The sequence below is a fragment of the Ranitomeya variabilis genome, chromosome 2, assembly GCF_051348905.1.
Source record: "Ranitomeya variabilis isolate aRanVar5 chromosome 2, aRanVar5.hap1, whole genome shotgun sequence".
NCBI lineage: Eukaryota > Metazoa > Chordata > Amphibia > Anura > Dendrobatidae > Ranitomeya > Ranitomeya variabilis.
Window position 1 is genome coordinate 95,231,686 of NC_135233.1, and position 19,889 is coordinate 95,251,574.

The window sequence follows — 19,889 nt, forward strand, 5'->3', positions numbered from 1 at the left end:
TCATAGTTTTGATGCCTTCATACAGAAAAATCTTTAAATGAGAAGATGTGTCCAAACTTTTGGTCTGTACTGTACTTAAATCGTTTCAGCACCTCCTGCCCACAGATCAGAATGCATGTATGTGACAGGTTCCCTTTAATATATAAACAAAAGAATACAGCAGCACTCTGTAAGCACCAAGATGTATGCAAACAACGAATACATGAAATGAAATATGAACTTCATTACTGCTATATAGAATATACTTATAAAAATTAATGCCCTAAGCACGTAAATTGGCCAATACGTGAGAACCCATCAGCTATGACAAGGCTACCTTTCTTTGATGGGACCTTAAGCCTAATATTTATCAAACATGCCTCTCCTGGGCTATAAGCATACAAATTTAATGGGCAGGTAGCATTCAACATTAATTAAGAACAGCCTTAGGCTGATGGAAGGATTGCTAACTCAGAAAAGGAGGCAGTCAAAACCTCCAAAAGTATGTTACAAAAGCATTTATTTTCTGACTTGGCGTTCCTCCTCCCATCAGCCAAAGGCTGTTTTTAATTAATGCTAAATCCTATCTGCACTTTATATTTTTAAGCTTTTAACCCAAGAGAGGCATGTTTGATGAATGTTAGGTTTAGGGTCCTAGCAAAGAAAAGTCGCCTTGTCATGGCTGATGGGCTTTCATGAATTGACCAATATGTTCTCTAAGTGCTAAGTATATTCTACATAGCAGTAATGCAGTTCAGATTTCATATATCCAGTGATTGCATACATCTTACATAGTGCAGCTGTATTCTTTTGTTTGTATATTATGCAGTCATAACTAGAGTTGAGTGAATTTTTCAAAATTCAGTTCCGATTACGATCGGTGGCGAATATTATTTTTGCAATATTCGTCAAACACAGCCGAACGTCATTAGAGTCAATGGGAGTTGAAATTACCAAATATGTTCGGAACCGATCAGCAAACATAAATTCGGCACGAATAGTGTTGTGAATTTGCTTTTTGCTCCCTCTAGTGGTTACTAGTTTTTTGACTCTGGTTTTTCTGTCATTCCTTTTATCCGCACCTGGGTCGTTAGTTAGGGGTGTTGCTATATAAGCTCCCTGGACCTTCAGTTCAATGCCTGGCAACGTAGTTATCAGAGCTAGTCTGCTGTGCTCTTGTCTACTGATCCTGGTTCCAGTTATATCAGCTAAGTCTGCCTTTTGCTTTTTGCTATTTGTTTTGGTTTTGTATTTTTGTCCAGCTTGTTCCAAATCTATATCCTGACCTTTGCTGGAAGCTCTAGGGGGCTGGTGTTCTCCCCCCGGACCGTTAGACGGTTCGGGGGTTCTTGAATTTCCAGTGTGGATTTTGATAGGGTTTTTGTTGACCATATAAGTTACCTTTCTTTATTCTGCTATCAGTAAGCGGGCCTCTCTGTGCTATACCTGGTTCATTTCTGTGTTTGTCATTTCCTCTTACCTCACCGTCATTATTTGTGGGGGGCTTCTATCCAGCTTTGGGGTCCCCTTCTCTGGAGGCAAGAAAGGTCTTTGTTTTCCTCTACTAGGGGTAGCTAGATTCTCCGGCTGGCGCGTGTCATCTAGAATCAACGTAGGAATGATCCCCGGCTACTTCTAGTGTTGGCGTTAGGAGTAGATATATGGTCAACCCAGTTACCACTGCCCTATGAGCTGGATTTTTGTATTCTGCAGACTTCCACGTTCCTCTGAGACCCTCGCCATTGGGGTCATAACAGTTTGCCAGGCCAGTATTAAATGTTTAATGCATTGCAGAAGAGGGATTATAAGAAAGAAGATTCTGAGTTTTTTTTTTTTTTTTCTCCTTCCCCTTTACCTCAGAGTGGCTATGCTTGCTGCAGACATGAATGTCCAGACCTTGATTACAAGTGTGGACCAGCTGGCTACTCGTGTGCAGGGCATACAAGACTATGTTATCAGAAATCCTAGGTCAGAACCTAAAATACCGATTCCTGAACTGTTTTCCGGAGACAGGTTTAAGTTTAGGAATTTCGTGAATAATTGTAAATTGTTTTTGTCCCTGAGACCCTGTTCATCAGGAGATTCTGCTCAGCAAGTAAAAATTGTTATTTCGTTCTTACGGGGCGACCCTCAGGATTGGGCTTTTTCGCTGGCGCCAGGAGATCCGGCATTGGCTGATCTTGATGCGTTTTTTCTGGCGCTCGGTTTACTTTATGAGGAACCCAATCTTGAGATTCAGGCAGAAAAGGCCTTGCTGTCTATGTCTCAGGGGCAGGACGAGGCTGAAGTGTATTGCCAAAAATTTCGGAAATGGTCCGTGCTGACACATTGGAACGAGTGTGCACTGGCCGCTAATTTTAGAAATGGCCTTTCTGAAGCCATTAAGAATGTTATGGTGGGTTTTCCCATTCCCACAGGTCTGAATGATACTATGGCACTGGCTATTCAAATTGACCGGCGGTTGCGGGAGCGCAAAACCGCAAATTCCCTCATGGTGTTGTCTGAACAGACACCTAATTCGGTGCAATGTGATAGAAAAACCGCAAATTCCCTCATGGTGTTGTCTGAACAGACACCTGATTTAATGCAATGTGATAGAATCCTGACTAGAAATGAGCGGAAAATTCATAGACGCCGGAATGGCTTGTGCTACTACTGTGGTGATTCTACACATGTTATCTCAGCATGCTCTAAACGTATAGCTAAGGTTGTTAGTCCTGTCACCGTTGGTAATTTGCAACCTAAATTTATTCTGTCTGTAACTTTGATTTGCTCACTGTCATCTTACCCTGTCATGGCGTTTGTAGATTCAGGTGCTGCCCTGAGTCTCATGGATCTCTCATTTGCTAAGCGCTGTGGTTTTACTCTTGAACCATTAGAAAATCCTATTCCTCTTAGGGGTATTGATGCTACACCATTGGCAGCAAATAAACCGCAGTATTGGACTCAGGTTACCATGTGCATGACTCCTGAACACCGCGAGGTGATACGTTTCCTGGTTTTACATAAAATGCATGATTTGGTCGTTTTAGGGCTGCCATGGTTACAGACCCATAATCCAGTCCTGGACTGGAAGGCTATGTCAGTCTCAAGTTGGGGCTGTCGTGGTATTCATGAGGATTCCCTGCCTGTGTCTATTGCTTCTTCTACGCCTTCGGAAGTTCCGGAGTATTTGTCTGATTATCAGGATGTCTTCAGTGAGTCTGAGTCCAGTGCACTGCCTCCTCATAGGGACTGTGACTGTGCTATAGATTTGATCCCAGGCAGTAAATTTCCTAAGGGAAGACTGTTTAATCTGTCGGTACCTGAACATACCGCTATGCGTTCATATATCAAGGAGTCTCTGGAAAAAGGACATATTCGTCCGTCTTCTTCCCCTCTTGGTGCGGGATTCTTTTTTGTGGCAAAAAAGGACGGATCTTTGAGACCTTGTATTGATTATCGGCTTTTAAATAAGATCACTGTCAAATTTCAGTATCCTTTACCGCTGTTGTCTGACTTGTTTGCCCGGATTAAGGGTGCCAAGTGGTTCACCAAGATAGACCTTCGTGGTGCGTACAACCTTGTGCGCATTAAGCAAGGTGATGAATGGAAAACCGCATTCAATACGCCCGAAGGTCATTTTGAGTACTTGGTGATGCCTTTTGGGCTCTCCAATGCGCCTTCAGTTTTTCAGTCCTTTATGCATGACATTTTCCGGAAGTATCTGGATAAATTTTTGATTGTTTATCTGGATGATATTTTGGTTTTTTCTGATAATTGGGATTCGCATGTGGAGCAGGTCAGGTTGGTCTTTAAAATTTTGCGTGAAAATTCTTTGTTTGTCAAGGGCTCAAAGTGTCTCTTTGGTGTACAGAAGGTTCCCTTTTTGGGGTTCATTTTTTCCCCTTCTGCTGTGGAGATGGACCCAGTCAAGGTCCGAGCTATTCTTGATTGGACTCAGCCCTCGTCAGTTAAGAGTCTTCAGAAGTTCTTGGGCTTCGCTAACTTCTACCGTCGTTTTATCGCTAATTTTTCTAGCATTGTGAAACCTTTGACGGATATGACCAAGAAGGGCTCCGATGTAGCTAACTGGGCTCCTGCTGCCGTGGAGGCTTTCCAGGAGTTGAAACGCCGGTTTACTTCGGCGCCTGTTTTGTGCCAGCCTGACGTCTCACTTCCCTTTCAGGTTGAGGTGGATGCTTCGGAGATTGGGGCAGGGGCCGTGTTGTCGCAGAGAGGCCCTGGTTGCTCTGTTATGAAACCTTGTGCCTTTTTCTCTAGGAAGTTTTCGCCTGCCGAGCGAAATTATGATGTGGGCAATCGGGAGTTGTTGGCCATGAAATGGGCATTTGAGGAGTGGCGTCATTGGCTCGAGGGTGCTAAGCATCGTGTGGTGGTCTTGACTGATCACAAAAATCTGATGTATCTCGAGTCTGCTAAACGCCTTAATCCGAGACAGGCCCGCTGGTCATTGTTTTTCTCCCGCTTTGATTTTGTTGTCTCGTATTTACCAGGTTCAAAGAATGTGAAGGCCGATGCTCTTTCTAGGAGCTTTGTGCCTGATGCTCCTGGAGTCGCTGATCCTGTTGGTATTCTTAAAGATGGAGTTATCTTGTCAGCTATTTCTCCGGACCTGCGACGTGTGTTGCAGAGATTTCAGGCTGATAGGCCTGAGTCTTGTCCACCTGACAGACTGTTTGTCCCGGATAAGTGGACCAGCAGAGTCATTTCCGAGGTTCATTCCTCGGTGTTGGCAGGTCACCCGGGAATTTTTGGCACCAGAGATCTGGTGGCCAGGTCCTTTTGGTGGCCTTCCTTGTCAAGGGATGTGCGGTCATTTGTGCAGTCCTGTGGGACTTGTGCTCGAGCTAAGCCTTGCTGTTCTCGTGCCAGCGGTTTGCTCTTGCCCTTGCCTGTCCCGAAGAGACCTTGGACACATATCTCCATGGATTTAATTTCTGATCTTCCGCTATCTCAGGGCATGTCCGTTATCTGGGTGATATGTGATCGCTTCTCCAAGATGGTCCATTTGGTTCCTTTGCCTAAGCTGCCTTCCTCTTCCGATCTGGTTCCTGTGTTTTTCCAGAACGTGGTTCGTTTGCACGGCATCCCTGAGAATATTGTGTCAGACAGAGGATCCCAGTTCGTTTCCAGGTTCTGGCGATCCTTTTGTAGTAGGATGGGCATTGATTTGTCGTTTTCGTCTGCTTTCCATCCTCAGACTAATGGACAGACGGAGCGAACCAATCAGACTTTGGAGGCTTATTTGAGGTGTTTTGTCTCTGCTGATCAGGACGATTGGGTGACATTCTTGCCGTTGGCTGAGTTTGCCCTTAATAATCGGGCTAGTTCCGCCACCTTGGTTTCGCCTTTTTTCTGCAACTCTGGTTTCCATCCTCGCTTTTCTTCGGGTCATGTGGAGCCATCTGACTGTCCTGGGGTGGATTCTGTGGTGGATAGGTTGCAGCAGATCTGGAATCATGTGGTGGACAACTTGAAGTTGTCACAGGAGAAGGCTCAGCGCTTTGCCAACCGCCGCCGCGGTGTGGGTCCCCGACTACGCGTTGGGGATTTGGTATGGCTTTCTTCCCGCTTTGTTCCTATGAAGGTCTCCTCTCCCAAATTTAAACCTCGTTTTATTGGGCCTTACAAGATATTGGAAATCCTTAATCCTGTATCTTTTCGTCTGGATCTTCCTGTGTCGTTTGCTATTCACAATGTATTTCATAGGTCCTTGTTGCGGCGGTACATTGTGCCTGTAGTTCCTTCTGCTGAGCCTCCTGCTCCGGTGTTGGTTGAGGGCGAGTTGGAGTACGTGGTGGAGAAGATCTTGGATTCTCGCCTCTCCAGGCGGAGGCTTCAGTACCTGGTCAAGTGGAAGGGCTATGGTCAGGAGGATAATTCCTGGGTGGTCGCCTCTGATGTTCATGCGGCCGATTTAGTTCGTGCCTTTCATGCCGCTCATCCTGATCGCCCTGGTGGTCGTGGTGAGGGTTCGGTGACCCCTCACTAAGGGGGGGGTACTGTTGTGAATTTGCTTTTTGCTCCCTCTAGTGGTTACTAGTTTTTTGACTCTGGTTTTTCTGTCATTCGTTTTATCCGCACCTGGGTCGTTAGTTAGGGGTGTTGCTATATAAGCTCCCTGGACCTTCAGTTCAATGCCTGGCAACGTAGTTATCAGAGCTAGTCTGCTGTGCTCTTGTCTACTGATCCTGGTTCCAGTTATATCAGCTAAGTCTGCCTTTTGCTTCTTGCTATTTGTTTTGGTTTTGTATTTTTGTCCAGCTTGTTCCAAATCTATATCCTGACCTTTGCTGGAAGCTCTAGGGGGCTGGTGTTCTCCCCCCGGACCGTTAGACGGTTCGGGGGTTCTTGAATTTCCAGTGTGGATTTTGATAGGGTTTTTGTTGACCATATAAGTTACCTTTCTTTATTCTGCTATCAGTAAGCGGGCCTCTCTGTGCTAAACCTGGTTCATTTCTGTGTTTGTCATTTCCTCTTACCTCACCGTCATTATTTGTGGGGGGCTTCTATCCAGCTTTGGGGTCCCCTTCTCTGGAGGCAAGAAAGGTCTTTGTTTTCCTCTACTAGGGGTAGCTAGATTCTCCGGCTGGCGCGTGTCATCTAGAATCAACTTAGGAATGATCCCCGGCTACTTCTAGTGTTGGCGTTAGGAGTAGATATATGGTCAACCCAGTTACCACTGCCCTATGAGCTGGATTTTTGTATTCTGCAGACTTCCACGTTCCTCTGAGACCCTCGCCATTGGGGTCATAACAGAATAGGGTACCAATATGGCACGAATTTAACAAATTCAGATTCGGCGTCCGAATTTGAACAAATTCGCTCAACTCTAGTCATAACTACTTGCACCTATTCACCCCTTCTTTATTCTGTTCGAAGGTGCTGCTCAGTGGGTTTTTTTTGTTTGTTTCAATAGATTTTTATTTTTCCAAAAAGAAAAAAAAAAAGTTTTTTAACAACAATAACAAACTGTGCATGTGGCATATCACTTCTATCTTTTAAGTATATATTTTCTTAATATTATACCGTACTTAAGACATATTATTTATTGTAATTGGAGAGATAGGGCAAGAAGGACAGCAGCAAATTTTATTAAGGAGGGGGGATTAGAAGGGAAAATGGGTATATCCAAATCTAGGATTAAAACAGAAGTAAATGCTGTATAGTCCATTTTCTCAAAAACAAAAAGATCTGTTTAAACAGTAATAAACATTCTATTACCTAATATCAACTAAAGAAAACACATTTATTCCTACTTCATGTGCACCAATAATACACGATATATTAACTTCTAATTACTTTTTAAAAATTCTACATTTAATATAATAAACTCTTGTATTCCGAGCCTACATTTCTTTTGCAATTGTTAATTCTCCCATTGCAAAGGAGAGCTCCATGTCAGCCACCCGAGGACTTCTCATACTGATTTTCCTTTTTTTGAGGGATTAGAGGGGACTGGGTGAATGGTGTTGCGAATCCTTTATTCCAGAGGGCCCATTTTTTGGAATATTTGGAGATCTATTGTTCCTTATGACGTGATTAAATTTGTACACATTATGTGTAGTTCTATGATGTCCTCTATTTTTGGAGCATCTTTCCTTTTCCAGTGCAGATGCAATGAAATGATTTGTTACCTTGATATATGTGAGACTATATAGACATTTTCTTTTTGTTTGCTTTTTTGTATGTTCCCTTTAATATCTGTATTTCAATCCTTTGGTAATCCAGTTGGATATAATAATAAGAATAGTGACCTCTCTGCTAACTTTCTTTTTCGTTTCCACAAACTCATGTGCTTTGTTGGCACAGTCTCAGGGAGGTGATGTGGGCTCATCTGACTTTTTGAAGCGGTTAATTAGTTCCTCATTATTGTGTGAAGGAACATAACTTTCCAGAAAATAAGACTGAACTTACCAGAAATAGGAAGATGCTGTGAGGGATTGTTAGATGGGCTATGTGCACCTTTTACTATTTTAGGATCAAATGGCATTGCTTCTTTTGGACTGATGCATATTTCAGTTCATTTTTTAAATTTTATAGTTTGCCATGTTTTCGTGCTCCTTTGTTTTGTCAGACACATTTGCATCAATATAGAACGATTACGGTATCTTATATGTTTTGTTAAATTTATATGGAGAAGATGTGCAAACAGCATGGGTAGAAATATAATTTTTCTTGCTGTTACGTTATATTGTAATATGGCTTCTATATATGATGCAGCAATTACTGCCCTAAAGAAAGATTCCATTTAAAGGGAACCTGTCATGTCCAGAAATTGTATGTATCTGCAAAAATATATTTAATCTACAGGTAAATGGTGCTTTAAATCCGGTGTAGCTGAGTTACTGAAAGCTCGGCTACAGGGAGAAAATAAATTTCTATTCTCCCTGCAGCTGCTCGCTTCCAGTGATAAGGGGAGGTGCAGGGGCGGTTACAGTATCCACTGACTATACAGTGAGTCACACATGCTGCAGAGCAGGCTGTCAATCAATGTGCCGGGCAGTGATTACAGCCATGCTCACTATATAGTGAACAGTGACTGTAACATTTCCCTGCACCGCCCCCCGATCACTGGAAGAGAGAGGCTGCAGAGAGAATACAATGTAATTTTCTCCCTGTAGCTGCTGCTTCTCCAGTAACCGGCTAGTCAGGATCTAATACGCCATTTAGCTGTAGATTGATCCTATGTCTGCCAGTAAATAACATTTCTGAATGTTACAGGTTCCCTATAAGATATTTTGCCTATTTAATTTTTTATTTTGATCTTGAGAACCAGGTATTTATTTGGCACTGATTTGCCTGATTTAGTAAAAGGGTATTTTTCACTTCTTTCTCACAATAGTGAAAGATTACATATGTAATAAGACAGATGTGTCAGGAGAGCGCACAGGCCCCTTTAAATCCAATGGTAGTTTCCTATCTGGTCTTATAGTAACTATCCAAAGTCAATTTCTCATGTTATGTAATAAAGGTTGTTTTGCCTAAAAGCTCTTTTTTTTATAACGAAACAGAAAGCAAAATCGACATTTGGAAAAAGCAGATATTATCCAACTCAAGGAAGCGTACAAATGGATAATCCACCCCATGATCTCTGAGGAATTGGGGGTACAGGCGGTGAGCAAGGTATGATTGTCTATTGGAAGTCTACATTGAATAAACAATAAAATGCCTGTGACTCTTGTTCATGAGACACTATTGGTGTGATGAAATGCCATCCACATCTGAACTTTTGTTTCCCTATGAAACCCTCCGCTTCAGTTTTCTGCAGTGGCTTAAAGAGTTGTGTTAAGTTCTTAGAGGGTTAAAATTGCAAAACGCTTGTAAAGAAAAGCAACTTTGTAATTTTACTTCTTATTAAAAATATTCTCCAATATTCAAGAATGTAGAGATTTGTAAATCTGTAGTTTACAGCTCATTGTGTAGGTTACCGGCTACCCTGCTGTCTCTTAAAGAGAATCTGTCAGCAGGTTTTTGCAATGTAATCTGAAGACAGCATGAGGTAGGGGTTAAAACACAGATTTCGGCAATGCCTCTCTTATCAAGCTCTGAGGTTTTGTTTGCCTGCAATGATTCTTTTAGCACCAGTAACTTATCATTGCTGTGACTAGCTGGTCAGTGAGCCTTGGTCCAACACGCCCCCTCCTGTGATAGGCAGCTCACTGTCTATGGACATTGTATATAAAGAGCCTGGTGTGGGCGGGGTTAGCTTTCTCGGCTCCGCTTTATTACCAAATATAAAAACTCTGATTGTGTGAGAACGGCTGGACTCAGTAATCTAAGTGAAACATCATTGGATTCAGCTGCTCTTTGCCTACAACAGGCGGCTCTCAGATGAAGTAGCAAAATCCTGCTGACAGATTCCCTTTAAGAGTAGCCGATTAATTAGACAAGGCACACGCGCCACTTGTTGGGTCTACGGCTAACGCCTGCAAGTGTTGCTGCAGATGGCTGTATCTGGTCATTTTCAGTTGTTCTTCACTTCTCTGATGTGCCACAGGCAAAGCTGCACTTCACAGCAGCACGGGGAACGCTGAGTTGCTGGTTCCAACTGTCAACTTAATCTTCTTAGTTCAGGAGCGATGCACTCGCTCTTTTCAGAGTTTTCAAGAATGAAGGTAGATATAAGTCTGTTGACGTTAACCTGTACTCTAGGTCAAACAAGCAGCAGCAGCATTTCTTAACATAAAGAATCCGCTGTGATCTCAGCTGTCCTGTCTGTATACTCTTTTGCTTCCTCCTCTGCCCAGGAGATGTGGTATGATCAGACCATGTCCCTGTACGGTCAGACATGGCCATTACACAGTACACAGCAGGGGCACAGTTATAAGATTATCTCAGCACGGGAACATTTTATTTAAACACATCCAATTGTGGAAACTATTATTATTCCAAGATCTATTGATTAAAATGAATTTTGTTTGTGTGAAAACCCCTTTAACTTACTAAGTAATGATGCAAGTTGTTTTATTATGTTTATTAATGACAAAATGTTATTAGTGACTATATGCCTTTCACCATGTCCATGCTGGACGCTTTTCTTTGTCATCAGAAGAATTGGTGAATACCTGCCTCACACACTATCCATACCATGTGCACAAAGGCATCTTAAGGGGACTGTATAAGATGAGAGGGGAAAACGTCTACATAATACATTTGTCCTCCATGGTTCTTGTCCAAAATTGCAGCTCAGCCCTTTTCACTCACACAGCGCTGAGTTGCAAATACTAGCAAGCAAAAACAAAGAAAGTGCATGCTCTATCTGCTTCTGATAAAAGTGGACAACAGTTTGTGGATAACAAAACCATTTAGTAGCTCTGTAGTGTGAGGAGCCTTCTTCTGGACCCTGCGGATAAGGTAATAATGAAGTATGATTTCTCCTTCGCCTCATTGGGGGAGACAGACCGTGGTGTATGCTGCTGTCACTTGGAGGCTGACACTAAGTGATACAAAGAAAGTCCTCTGCTCCCCTGCAGTATACACCCTCCTGCTGGCTCTCAGCTAACCAGTTCTTGCTTAGTGTCTGTAGGAGGCACATGGGTCTGGTTCAGACCCCAACATTTTTATTTAATTTTTTACTTTTCTGTAAATTTTTATTTTTTAATTAACAGAGTGAAGGGGGTGACGGATCCTTTCAAGGTTCCGATCTCCCCCGAACCATCAACAGGCGAGCACGGCGAGTATACCTCCCCATACCCTCTCCTGCGACATGGGAAGCCATGCCTGAGCTCACTTCAGGGACGACGGTTTCTTCGAGTCCCGATCTCCCCACACCAGCAGCAGGCGACCACATGGAGTGTCGCCTCCATGTACACTCTCCTGGAGCCAGGCCTATTGCCGGACAACTGGCCCTGTCCACCCGGGGGCTGAACTCCGTGGAAATACAGAGGCCCCTCTCTATGGCGTCCGAGCAGCCCCCACTGTCCCACCACTGTGAAAGCGGATGGCACAAAGAGGATGATGGATTGAGGTTTATCCCTCTACCCCTGCACCGTCCACGCTGCAATACCCGACCTGCAGTCATCCGCGGCGGCTCCATGCCGGGACCCGTACCGATGGTGAGTGGATCCTGTCAGCGGTGGGCCTCTGCAGTGGGATATTCACATGCTCACAGGCAGTCTCCGGCTTCCCTGTGGCCCACCTCCCTGAGGTAACGCTCCGGCTGGCTGCAAAAATGTAGCCGCCGGCTTCGGCCGATGTGTAGGCCGCACCCCGGAAGCGCACTATGGCGCCCTAAGGCGGCTCTGCCCGCTTTTCTGGCGCTTCTCGCCTGGCACGGAAGCGCTCAGTTTTCTCGTCCACTACAACACCCCTCACTTCTACCGCTGGTATTGCTCCCGCCGGCTGCAGAAATTTAGGCCCCGGCTTGGGCCTATTCATGGAAGTCTCGGGGCTCTGCCCACATCATGCTTGTGGCTCCGCCCCCCGCATTGGCGCTTCTCGCTCTCTGTGAGATTTTATCACCTCTGCAACTCCCGGTGGCCATCTTGGTCCACCCAACCGGCTCACACAGGGGCGACGACTTTGCATTAAAGGGGCACAACGACTCTGCAACATGGCATGACCAGTATTCCCTGGTCTTAAAGGCACATGACCAGTATTCTCTGGTCCTAATAGCGCATGACCATTATTCCCTGGTCTTAAAGGCACATGACCAGTATTCCCTGGTCTTAAAGGTACATGACCAATATTCTCTAGTCTTAAAGGCACATGTCCAGTATTCCCTGGTCTTAAAGGCACATGACCACTATTCCCTGGTCTTAAAGGCACATGACCAGTATTCTCTGGTCTTAAAGGCACACGACCAGTATTCCCTGGTCTTAAAGGCACACGACCAGTATTCCCTGGTCTTAAAGGCACACGACCAGTATTCCCTGGTCTAAAAGGCACACGACCAGTATTCCCTGGTCCTAATAGATCATGACCAGTATTCCCTGGTCTTGAAGGCACACGACCAGTATTCCCTGGTCTAAAAGGCACACGACCAGTATTCCCTGGTCTTAAAGGCACATGACCAATCCGAAGCCGGTCACCCTAAATGAGCTCAGGAGCCCTCCGCTGCTGATCCCAGTTTATCCCAGAGTACCTAGTTTCCTCAGTGGACTTCGTCGCTGCCGCAACCCATGGTTTCTCTGACCAAAAGATGGAATCCCTCCGTGATCCCTCTGTGGCTCGGAGTGCTCGCAGGACTGATATACATGGTCCCTCTCCTACATGGGAGCCGTCGGCTAGCAGGGGCCGTGAGTATTCTAGAAACGTACAGGCATCTAGAAAACGGAAGTTTTAATTTCATGATCTCTCTCCCCAAGGATTTGCTGAGAACAAGACTCTGAATATGGATCGGATATTGCCTTGGACCTGGACTTGCCAGAGCTTCAGTAAAGGATGAACTCGCCTATTTATATCGTCAACCAATCTCTGTACATTGACGAGGACTCCCTTCCTGCTCTAGACTACGCAGTGTCCCTCATAAGGAGACTAAACTCCCTCGTAGAGCATTTTCCATTCAGTCTGGATAAGCGATTTACTGGACAGAAGCCTCTACGTGGGATGCCATGCCTGGTCTGATTTTTAAGGGCAACTGGTCCTTTAAAGGGCACCGTTCTCCCCACACCATCAACAGATGAGCACACGGAGTGTCGCCTCCATGTATCCTCTTCTGCATCCAGGCCTAACGCCAGACAACCTGTCCTGTCCACCCGGAGACCTGAACTCTGTGGATGTACAGAGGCACCCTTTTTGGCGTCCGAGCACCCCCCTCTGCATCGCCACTATTTAACAGATGATGCAAGAAGGCAGACGATCCCTCTCCACTTCCCTGTTAAGAGGATGGTGGATCAAGGGTTGCTAATTTTTAACTGTGCACCGTCAAATGAGAGCGGCGATGGCAAGAGACGATAACCTGCTGGATGCAGCCACGCATTCTGCCACTTGGCCTATTAACCGGTTTGAATCTCCTGTGGCATACCTACCAGTATCCCTGCTTGATGTATCATCCATTAAAAATACCACGGACTGTCAGATAGCAATTCTCATTCGTTCCGTCTTGCGGCTTCGGGTTCACCGCTCTACCCTCCCTAGCCGCCGCATGGATTGCTAGAGCAATGGTCTCCTGACTGGAGACCTTAACTACTTTGATTCACACCAGTAACCTTTTCCCGAAGACAGTACAACTGGCCAATCAAATCTTTTGAGCGGGAGACTAACAAAGGATCGTATGTTCCTACAGCCCCAACCAGCAGTGGAAGGGTTGTCCAGGACAGTCTAGATCTAAGGGATCTTGGTTCCAAAAAGGGGAACGAAAAGTAAGACCGATCCTGGACCTCAAACTTCTAACAACCTTTGACAAGGTCCTCCTTCTTCCAATGGAGTTCCTCCGCTCAGCCATAACTTAAACAGAAAAAGGTGCAGTTTCTGGCATCCATCGACATTCAGGATGCTTACCCTCTTCAAAAATTCCTTCGCTTTTCCACTCGTGAACAGCATTTTCAAGTCACAACTTTGTCCTTCGGCCTTGCTACCGCACCCAGAGTGTTCGCAAGGCTCATGGCGGCTGTCATGTTCCTCTTGCACCCTAGAGGTGTGGTCATCCTGCCCTCTTTTGTCAACTGTCTAGCCGCCCTTCCAGGACTACGCTGAGTAGTCTATATCACTTGCAATACCCTCTCACCTGGGCTGGCAGCTAAACTTCGACAAGTTCTCATTTCCAGCCCAGCAGATATCCTTTTTGAGGATGATCCTGCACACTTCCAGAAGGATGGTAATTCTCCCTTGAGACAAGGTCATGGCGCTTCAACAGGGAGCTCGCTCAGTTGATCACTCATCCCCTTATTTCATTTGATTTGCTGGGAGGGTTCTGAGGAAAAATGGTGACGACAATGGAAGCAGGTTCCTTCGCTCCGCTCATTTTCAGCAAGTCAAACAGACTTTCAGATGATAGTCTCTGAGCTCCTTCTTCATCCAGGGCCTTTCTCCCAGTTCAATGGTTATTAGTAACTACCAATGCCAGTCTTCTCCTGATCATTGCTCTGGAGATCCGAACAGTAGTCCTACAGCAGGTCCACTGCCTTCTGGCGGGTCACCCCATCCTAATTCAATTGGACAATGCCAAGGCTGTGCCATACATCAATCATCTAGCAAGTACCCACGGTCAGGCGCCATGGCCGAGGTACCTCACATTCTCTGATGGGCCGAGATCTATCATTCGGTGATCTTGGCAGTACATATCCCAGGAGTAGAACTCTGGGCGGCAAACATATTTAGCCGTCAGGGTTCCACCTCAAGTGAGTGGGAACTTCACCCCGAAGTCTTCCATCAGATCTGCCTTCACTGGAGCTCTCCAGTTGTAGATCGGATGGCGTCCAGACTGAACAACAATGTACTCGAGTTCGTGGTTCGGCCTCGAGATCCAAGAGCCATCGCACTTCATGCTCTGGTTCTTCCGTGGTATCAGTTTCCATAACTCCCCTTCCACTACTTCCGAAAGCCTTTCGGAAGCAGAAAGGGCCCCAGTGATCCTCGGAGATCCGCACTGACCACGTCAGTTTTTTGTTTGCGGAGCTAGTATCTTTCTGCCTTACTGCAACAAAACTTCAAGTAGGGACTTTCTTGTAGGGAGTTTTCACATGTAGTTCTTCCCTATCGCATACCGTTAGATCATTGGGACCTTAATGGTCCTAGGAGTCTTACAGTAAACTCTTTTTTGATCCGGACAGACTTTACTATCATGGAAGGTCGCCCTTTTTTCTCTGCGATATCCTCATCCTGACGAGTCTTCGGAGCTAGCTGCACGGTTCTTTCAGACTTTTTTCCCTTATTACCTTCAAGGCAAGGTTGTCCTCAGGTCATCCCCGTCCCTTGTTACCAAGGTGGTATTGTATTACCACTGTTATGAGGGCATCGTTCTTCCCTCATCTCTTTCGGCACCAGTCCACAAAGTGGAATGAGTTCCCCATATTCTGGACGAAGTGAGTGCTCTGAGTAGGTACGTCTCGAGGACGGCATCCTTCTGAAGGTTGGACACTTTATCTTGGGCTTCCTGACGGTAAGAGGAAGGCTTCCTGACGTTTACAGGAAAGGTTTAGCCGTTTCATCGGCCATGTTAGCCTGGTGGATTTGTTTCACCATCCAGGAGTCCTTCCGTGTTAGATGTCAACCTATCTCCCTGTCTCTCTCGGGTTCTAGGCACCAGTCATCGGCAAGGCACGCCTGCAAGCTTGCGGATTCATCCAGTCCGCATGCATTCTTGAAGCACTATATTTCCCGCACTTCCACAGATGTGAGTCTGGGCAGGCGGACTCTGCAGGCCGCAGTGGCGCACTTGTAAGTAGCGGTTACACAGGGCCTGATCTGAAGTTGTCCCCACCCAGGGACTGCTTTGCGACGTCCCACGGTCTGTGTCCCCCAATGAGGCGAAGGAGAAATAGGGATTTTTGTGTACTCACCGTTAAAATCCTTTTCTCCGAGCCATTCATTGGGGGACACAGCTCCCACCCTCTTATTAGCTTATGCTTGTTTTATAATCTGACATGCTATACTCTCATATATAATGTGACATGCTATACGCTCATATATTGTTATTGATCTCCTACTGCTTTTGCACCGAACTGGTTAGCTGAGAGCCAGCAGGAGGGTGTATACTGCAGGGGAGGAGCTAACTTTCTTTGTATCACTTAGTGTCAGCCTCCTAGTGGCAGCAGCATACACCTACGTTCTGTGTCCCCAATGAATGGCTCGGAGAAAAGGATTTTACGGTGAGTACACAAAAATCCCTATTTTATGTTAGTAATGAAATATGATTTGTAAATGGGTACTCCCACCTCAGTGATGAGATATTGCTAGAATATGGCATCATTTACATAGGACGGGTGATAGTTTATAGATTGTTTGGGGTCCGACACTGAACTGCAGAACGAGAGACATTTATCTGCGTTAGAATAGAGTTGCCTTACACATGTCCGACCTCCACTCCATTCGTTCCCTATGGGGCTGCTGTAAAAAGTGGGGCGCAGCACTCAGCCGCCCAAAGGGAAGGAATGGTGCAGCAGTCATACACACTGCCACTCCATTCTACCTGGGATAATATTTCCCCTTTCTGGCAATAAGTTGTGTTCCAGTGGTTGGACCCCCACCAATTATTCCTTTTAATGATTTGTCATGGTCTGATCTCTGGAACTCTCACCAATCCTGAAACTGAAGGGGCTTCAGCTCTGCATGCCCTTGATGTTTTTTTTTCTGCACAATAGCGCCTCCAGCCCACCTGGCTATGCAGAGTATTGCAGCCTGCCCCATTCACTTTTATAGAGCCACACTGCCGCAGGTGACAGTGCTGGCACCCTTCATTCTCAGGATCAGTGATGGCTGTCGAGGTTGGTCATCTCATTGATAATTACGTTAATTGCATATCCCATCAATCACTCACTGAGATGGGAAGCCTGAAGCAGCAGCACTGGGGCCGCGCTTTCTTGCTTTGTGCAGCACACCCTTAGTCTTTTTAGTGATGGCTGAGGATTGGTTTCCTCTTGTCGTTCACGGTTGATTACCGCACAGTATTCTCCCTTCCTTTGTTTGCTTACCACATCTCTGTAGCTGAAATCTTGTTTTTGTTTTCAGAGTCTGTTTGAAGTTGGGGTGGTGTTTTGTCACAACGATACAGACGAGGACTGCCACTTCCTGTAAGTGACGCTGCCCACCAGATCTCCATCTTTTACTAGAGTCCAATTCCTCATTTCTTAGGTCTCTTAGTCACAGGACTGGCGGAGGGAAAGCACTAATTACTAACACATTACTCATCTCATAGGTTTACAGTAATCTGTGGCTGATTCACTCAGATTCTTTATATGCAGGAATTCCTTACAAGAGGAAGTACAATCCTAATATACCCATATTTTTCTGTCTTTAACTCCTTAATAACCGGAGGTATTTTCATTTTTGTGGTTTCGATTTTTGCTTCTCTTCTTCTCATAGCCATAACTTTATTTTTCGGTCAGTATGGCGACTTGAGGGCTTGTTTTTTTGCTGGATGAGTTGTACTTTTGAATGACACCATTGGTTTTAACATATCTTGTACTGGAAAACAGGAAAAAAAATGTAAGTGGTGAAATTGCAAAAAAAATTCAGTTGCACAATAGTTTTTTGTTTTGCTTTTTTACTATGTTGAGTAAATGCTAAAACTGACCTGCCACTATGATTCCTCAGGTCATTGCGAGTTCATAGACACCAAACATGTCTAAGTTCTTTTTTATCTAAGTGGTGAAAAAAAAATTCCAAAGTTTCTTTAAAAAAAAATAATTACTGTATATACTCGAGTATAAGCTGAGATTTTCAGCCCAAATTTTTGGGCTGAAAGTGCCCCTCTCGGCTTATACTCGAGTCATGGTCAGCGGCGGGGTCGGCGGGTGAGGTGGAGAGAGGACTGTCGCATACTCACCTGCACCTGGCGCTCCTAACGCTGTCCCAGCCTGTCCCATGGTCTCCCGCGCTGCAGCTCTTCCTCTATTTAGCGGTCACGTGGTACCGCTCATTAAAGTAATGAATATGGACTCCACTCCCATAGGGGCGGAGCCGCATATTAATTACTGTAATGAGCGGTACCAGTGACCGCCCTCATTACAGGAAGAAGCTGCGGTACCGTGGGACAGGCAGGGACAGCGTCAGGAGCAGGTGAGTATTTCATATTCACCTGTCCGCGTTCCATCCCCCGGGCGCCGCTCCGTCTTCCCGTCCTCTTGCTGTGACTGTGCAGGTCAGAGGGCGCGATGACGTATGAGTGTGCGCGCCGCCCTCTGCCTGAACAGTCAGTGCGGAGAGACGGAACGCTGAGGAGCAGTGGGCAGCGACGAGAGGTGAGTATGTGATTTTATTTTTTTTTATTGCAGCAGCATTACATGTGGCACAATGCTATATGGAGCGTCTATGGGGCATAAAGATCTGCATGGAGCATTATATGGGGCATCTATGGGGCCATAACTGCATAGAGCATTATATGGGGCATCTATGGGGCCATAACTGCATGGAGCATCTATGGGGCCATAACTGCATGGAGCATTATATGGGGCATCTATAGGGCCATAACTGCATGGAGCATCTATGGGGCCATAAAGAACTGCATGGAGCATTATATGGAGCATCTATGGGGCCATAACTGCATGGAGCATTATATGGAGCATCTATGGGGCCATAACTGCATGGAGCATTATATTGGGCATCTATGGGGCCATAACTGCATGGAGCATTATATGGGGCATCTATGGGGCCATAACTGCATGGAGCATTATATGGGGCATCTATAGGGCCATAACCGCATGGAGCATTATATGGAGCATCTATGGGGCCATAAAGAACTGCATGGAGCATTATATGGAGCATATATGGGGCCATAACTGCGTGGAGCATTATATAGAGCATCTATGGGGCCATAACTGCATGGAGCATTAAATGGGGCATCTATGGGGCCATAACTGCATGGGGTATTATATGGGGCTCCTGATTCAATATGGATATTCAAAAACACTTAACCTACTGATGTCTCAATTAATTTTACTCTTATTGGTATCTATTTTTATTTTTGAAATTTACCGGTAGCTGCTGCATTTTCCACCCTAGGCTTATACTCGAGTCAATAAGTTTTCCCAGTTTTTTTGTTGCAAAATTAGGGAGGTCGGCTTATACTCAGGTCGGCTTATACTCGAGTATATACGGTAAATAAAAATTGCACCATTTTCCGATACCCATAGCATCTCCATTTTTCGTGATCTCAGGTAGGGTGAGAGCTTATTTTTTGCGTGCCGAGCTGATGTTTTTAATTATACCATTTTGGCGCAGATACGATCTTTTGATTGCCCGTTATTGCATTGTAATGCAATGTTGCAGCGACCAAAAAAAAAAAACGTAATTCTGGTGATTTGACTTTTTTATCGTTACGCCATTTAGCGATCAGGTTAATTCTCTTTTTATATTGATAAATCGGGCGATTCTGAACGTGGCGATACCAAATCTGTGTATATTTGATTTTTTTAATTGTTTTATTTTGAATGGGGCAAAAGGGGGGTGATTTGAACTTTTTATATATTTTTTTATATTTTTAAAAACTTTTTTTTTAACTTTTGGCATGCTTCCATAATCTCCATGGGAGACTCGAAGCTGCCATACCCCATCGGCTCTGCTACATACAGGCGATGATCAGATCGCCTGTATGTAGTAGAATTGCTCACTTGCTATGAGCACCGACCACCGGGTGGCGCTCATAGCAATCTGGCAGTGACAACCATAGAGGTCTGCTGGAGACCTCTGGTTGACATGCTGACCCATCAGTGTCCCGCGATCACATGATCGGGTCACCGATGGGCGGGATTTCTGGCGCACTTGCTGGAAGCGCATGTTAAATGCCGCTGTCAAGAGTTTGACAG

The 19,889-nt window shown here is 45.3% G+C and overlaps 1 protein-coding gene across 1 annotated transcript in view; it reads left to right on the forward strand.

Moving 5' to 3' along the window:
* The window catches only part of PUS10 (pseudouridine synthase 10), a 135,852-nt gene that overhangs the window by 86,833 nt on the left and 29,130 nt on the right, over positions 1–19,889 (forward strand). The window contains exons 6-7 of the mRNA XM_077282751.1: positions 8,997–9,108; positions 17,095–17,156. Of these exons, the coding sequence (XP_077138866.1) occupies positions 8,997–9,108; positions 17,095–17,156 (174 nt within the window). The remainder of the gene's footprint in view (positions 1–8,996; positions 9,109–17,094; positions 17,157–19,889) is intronic.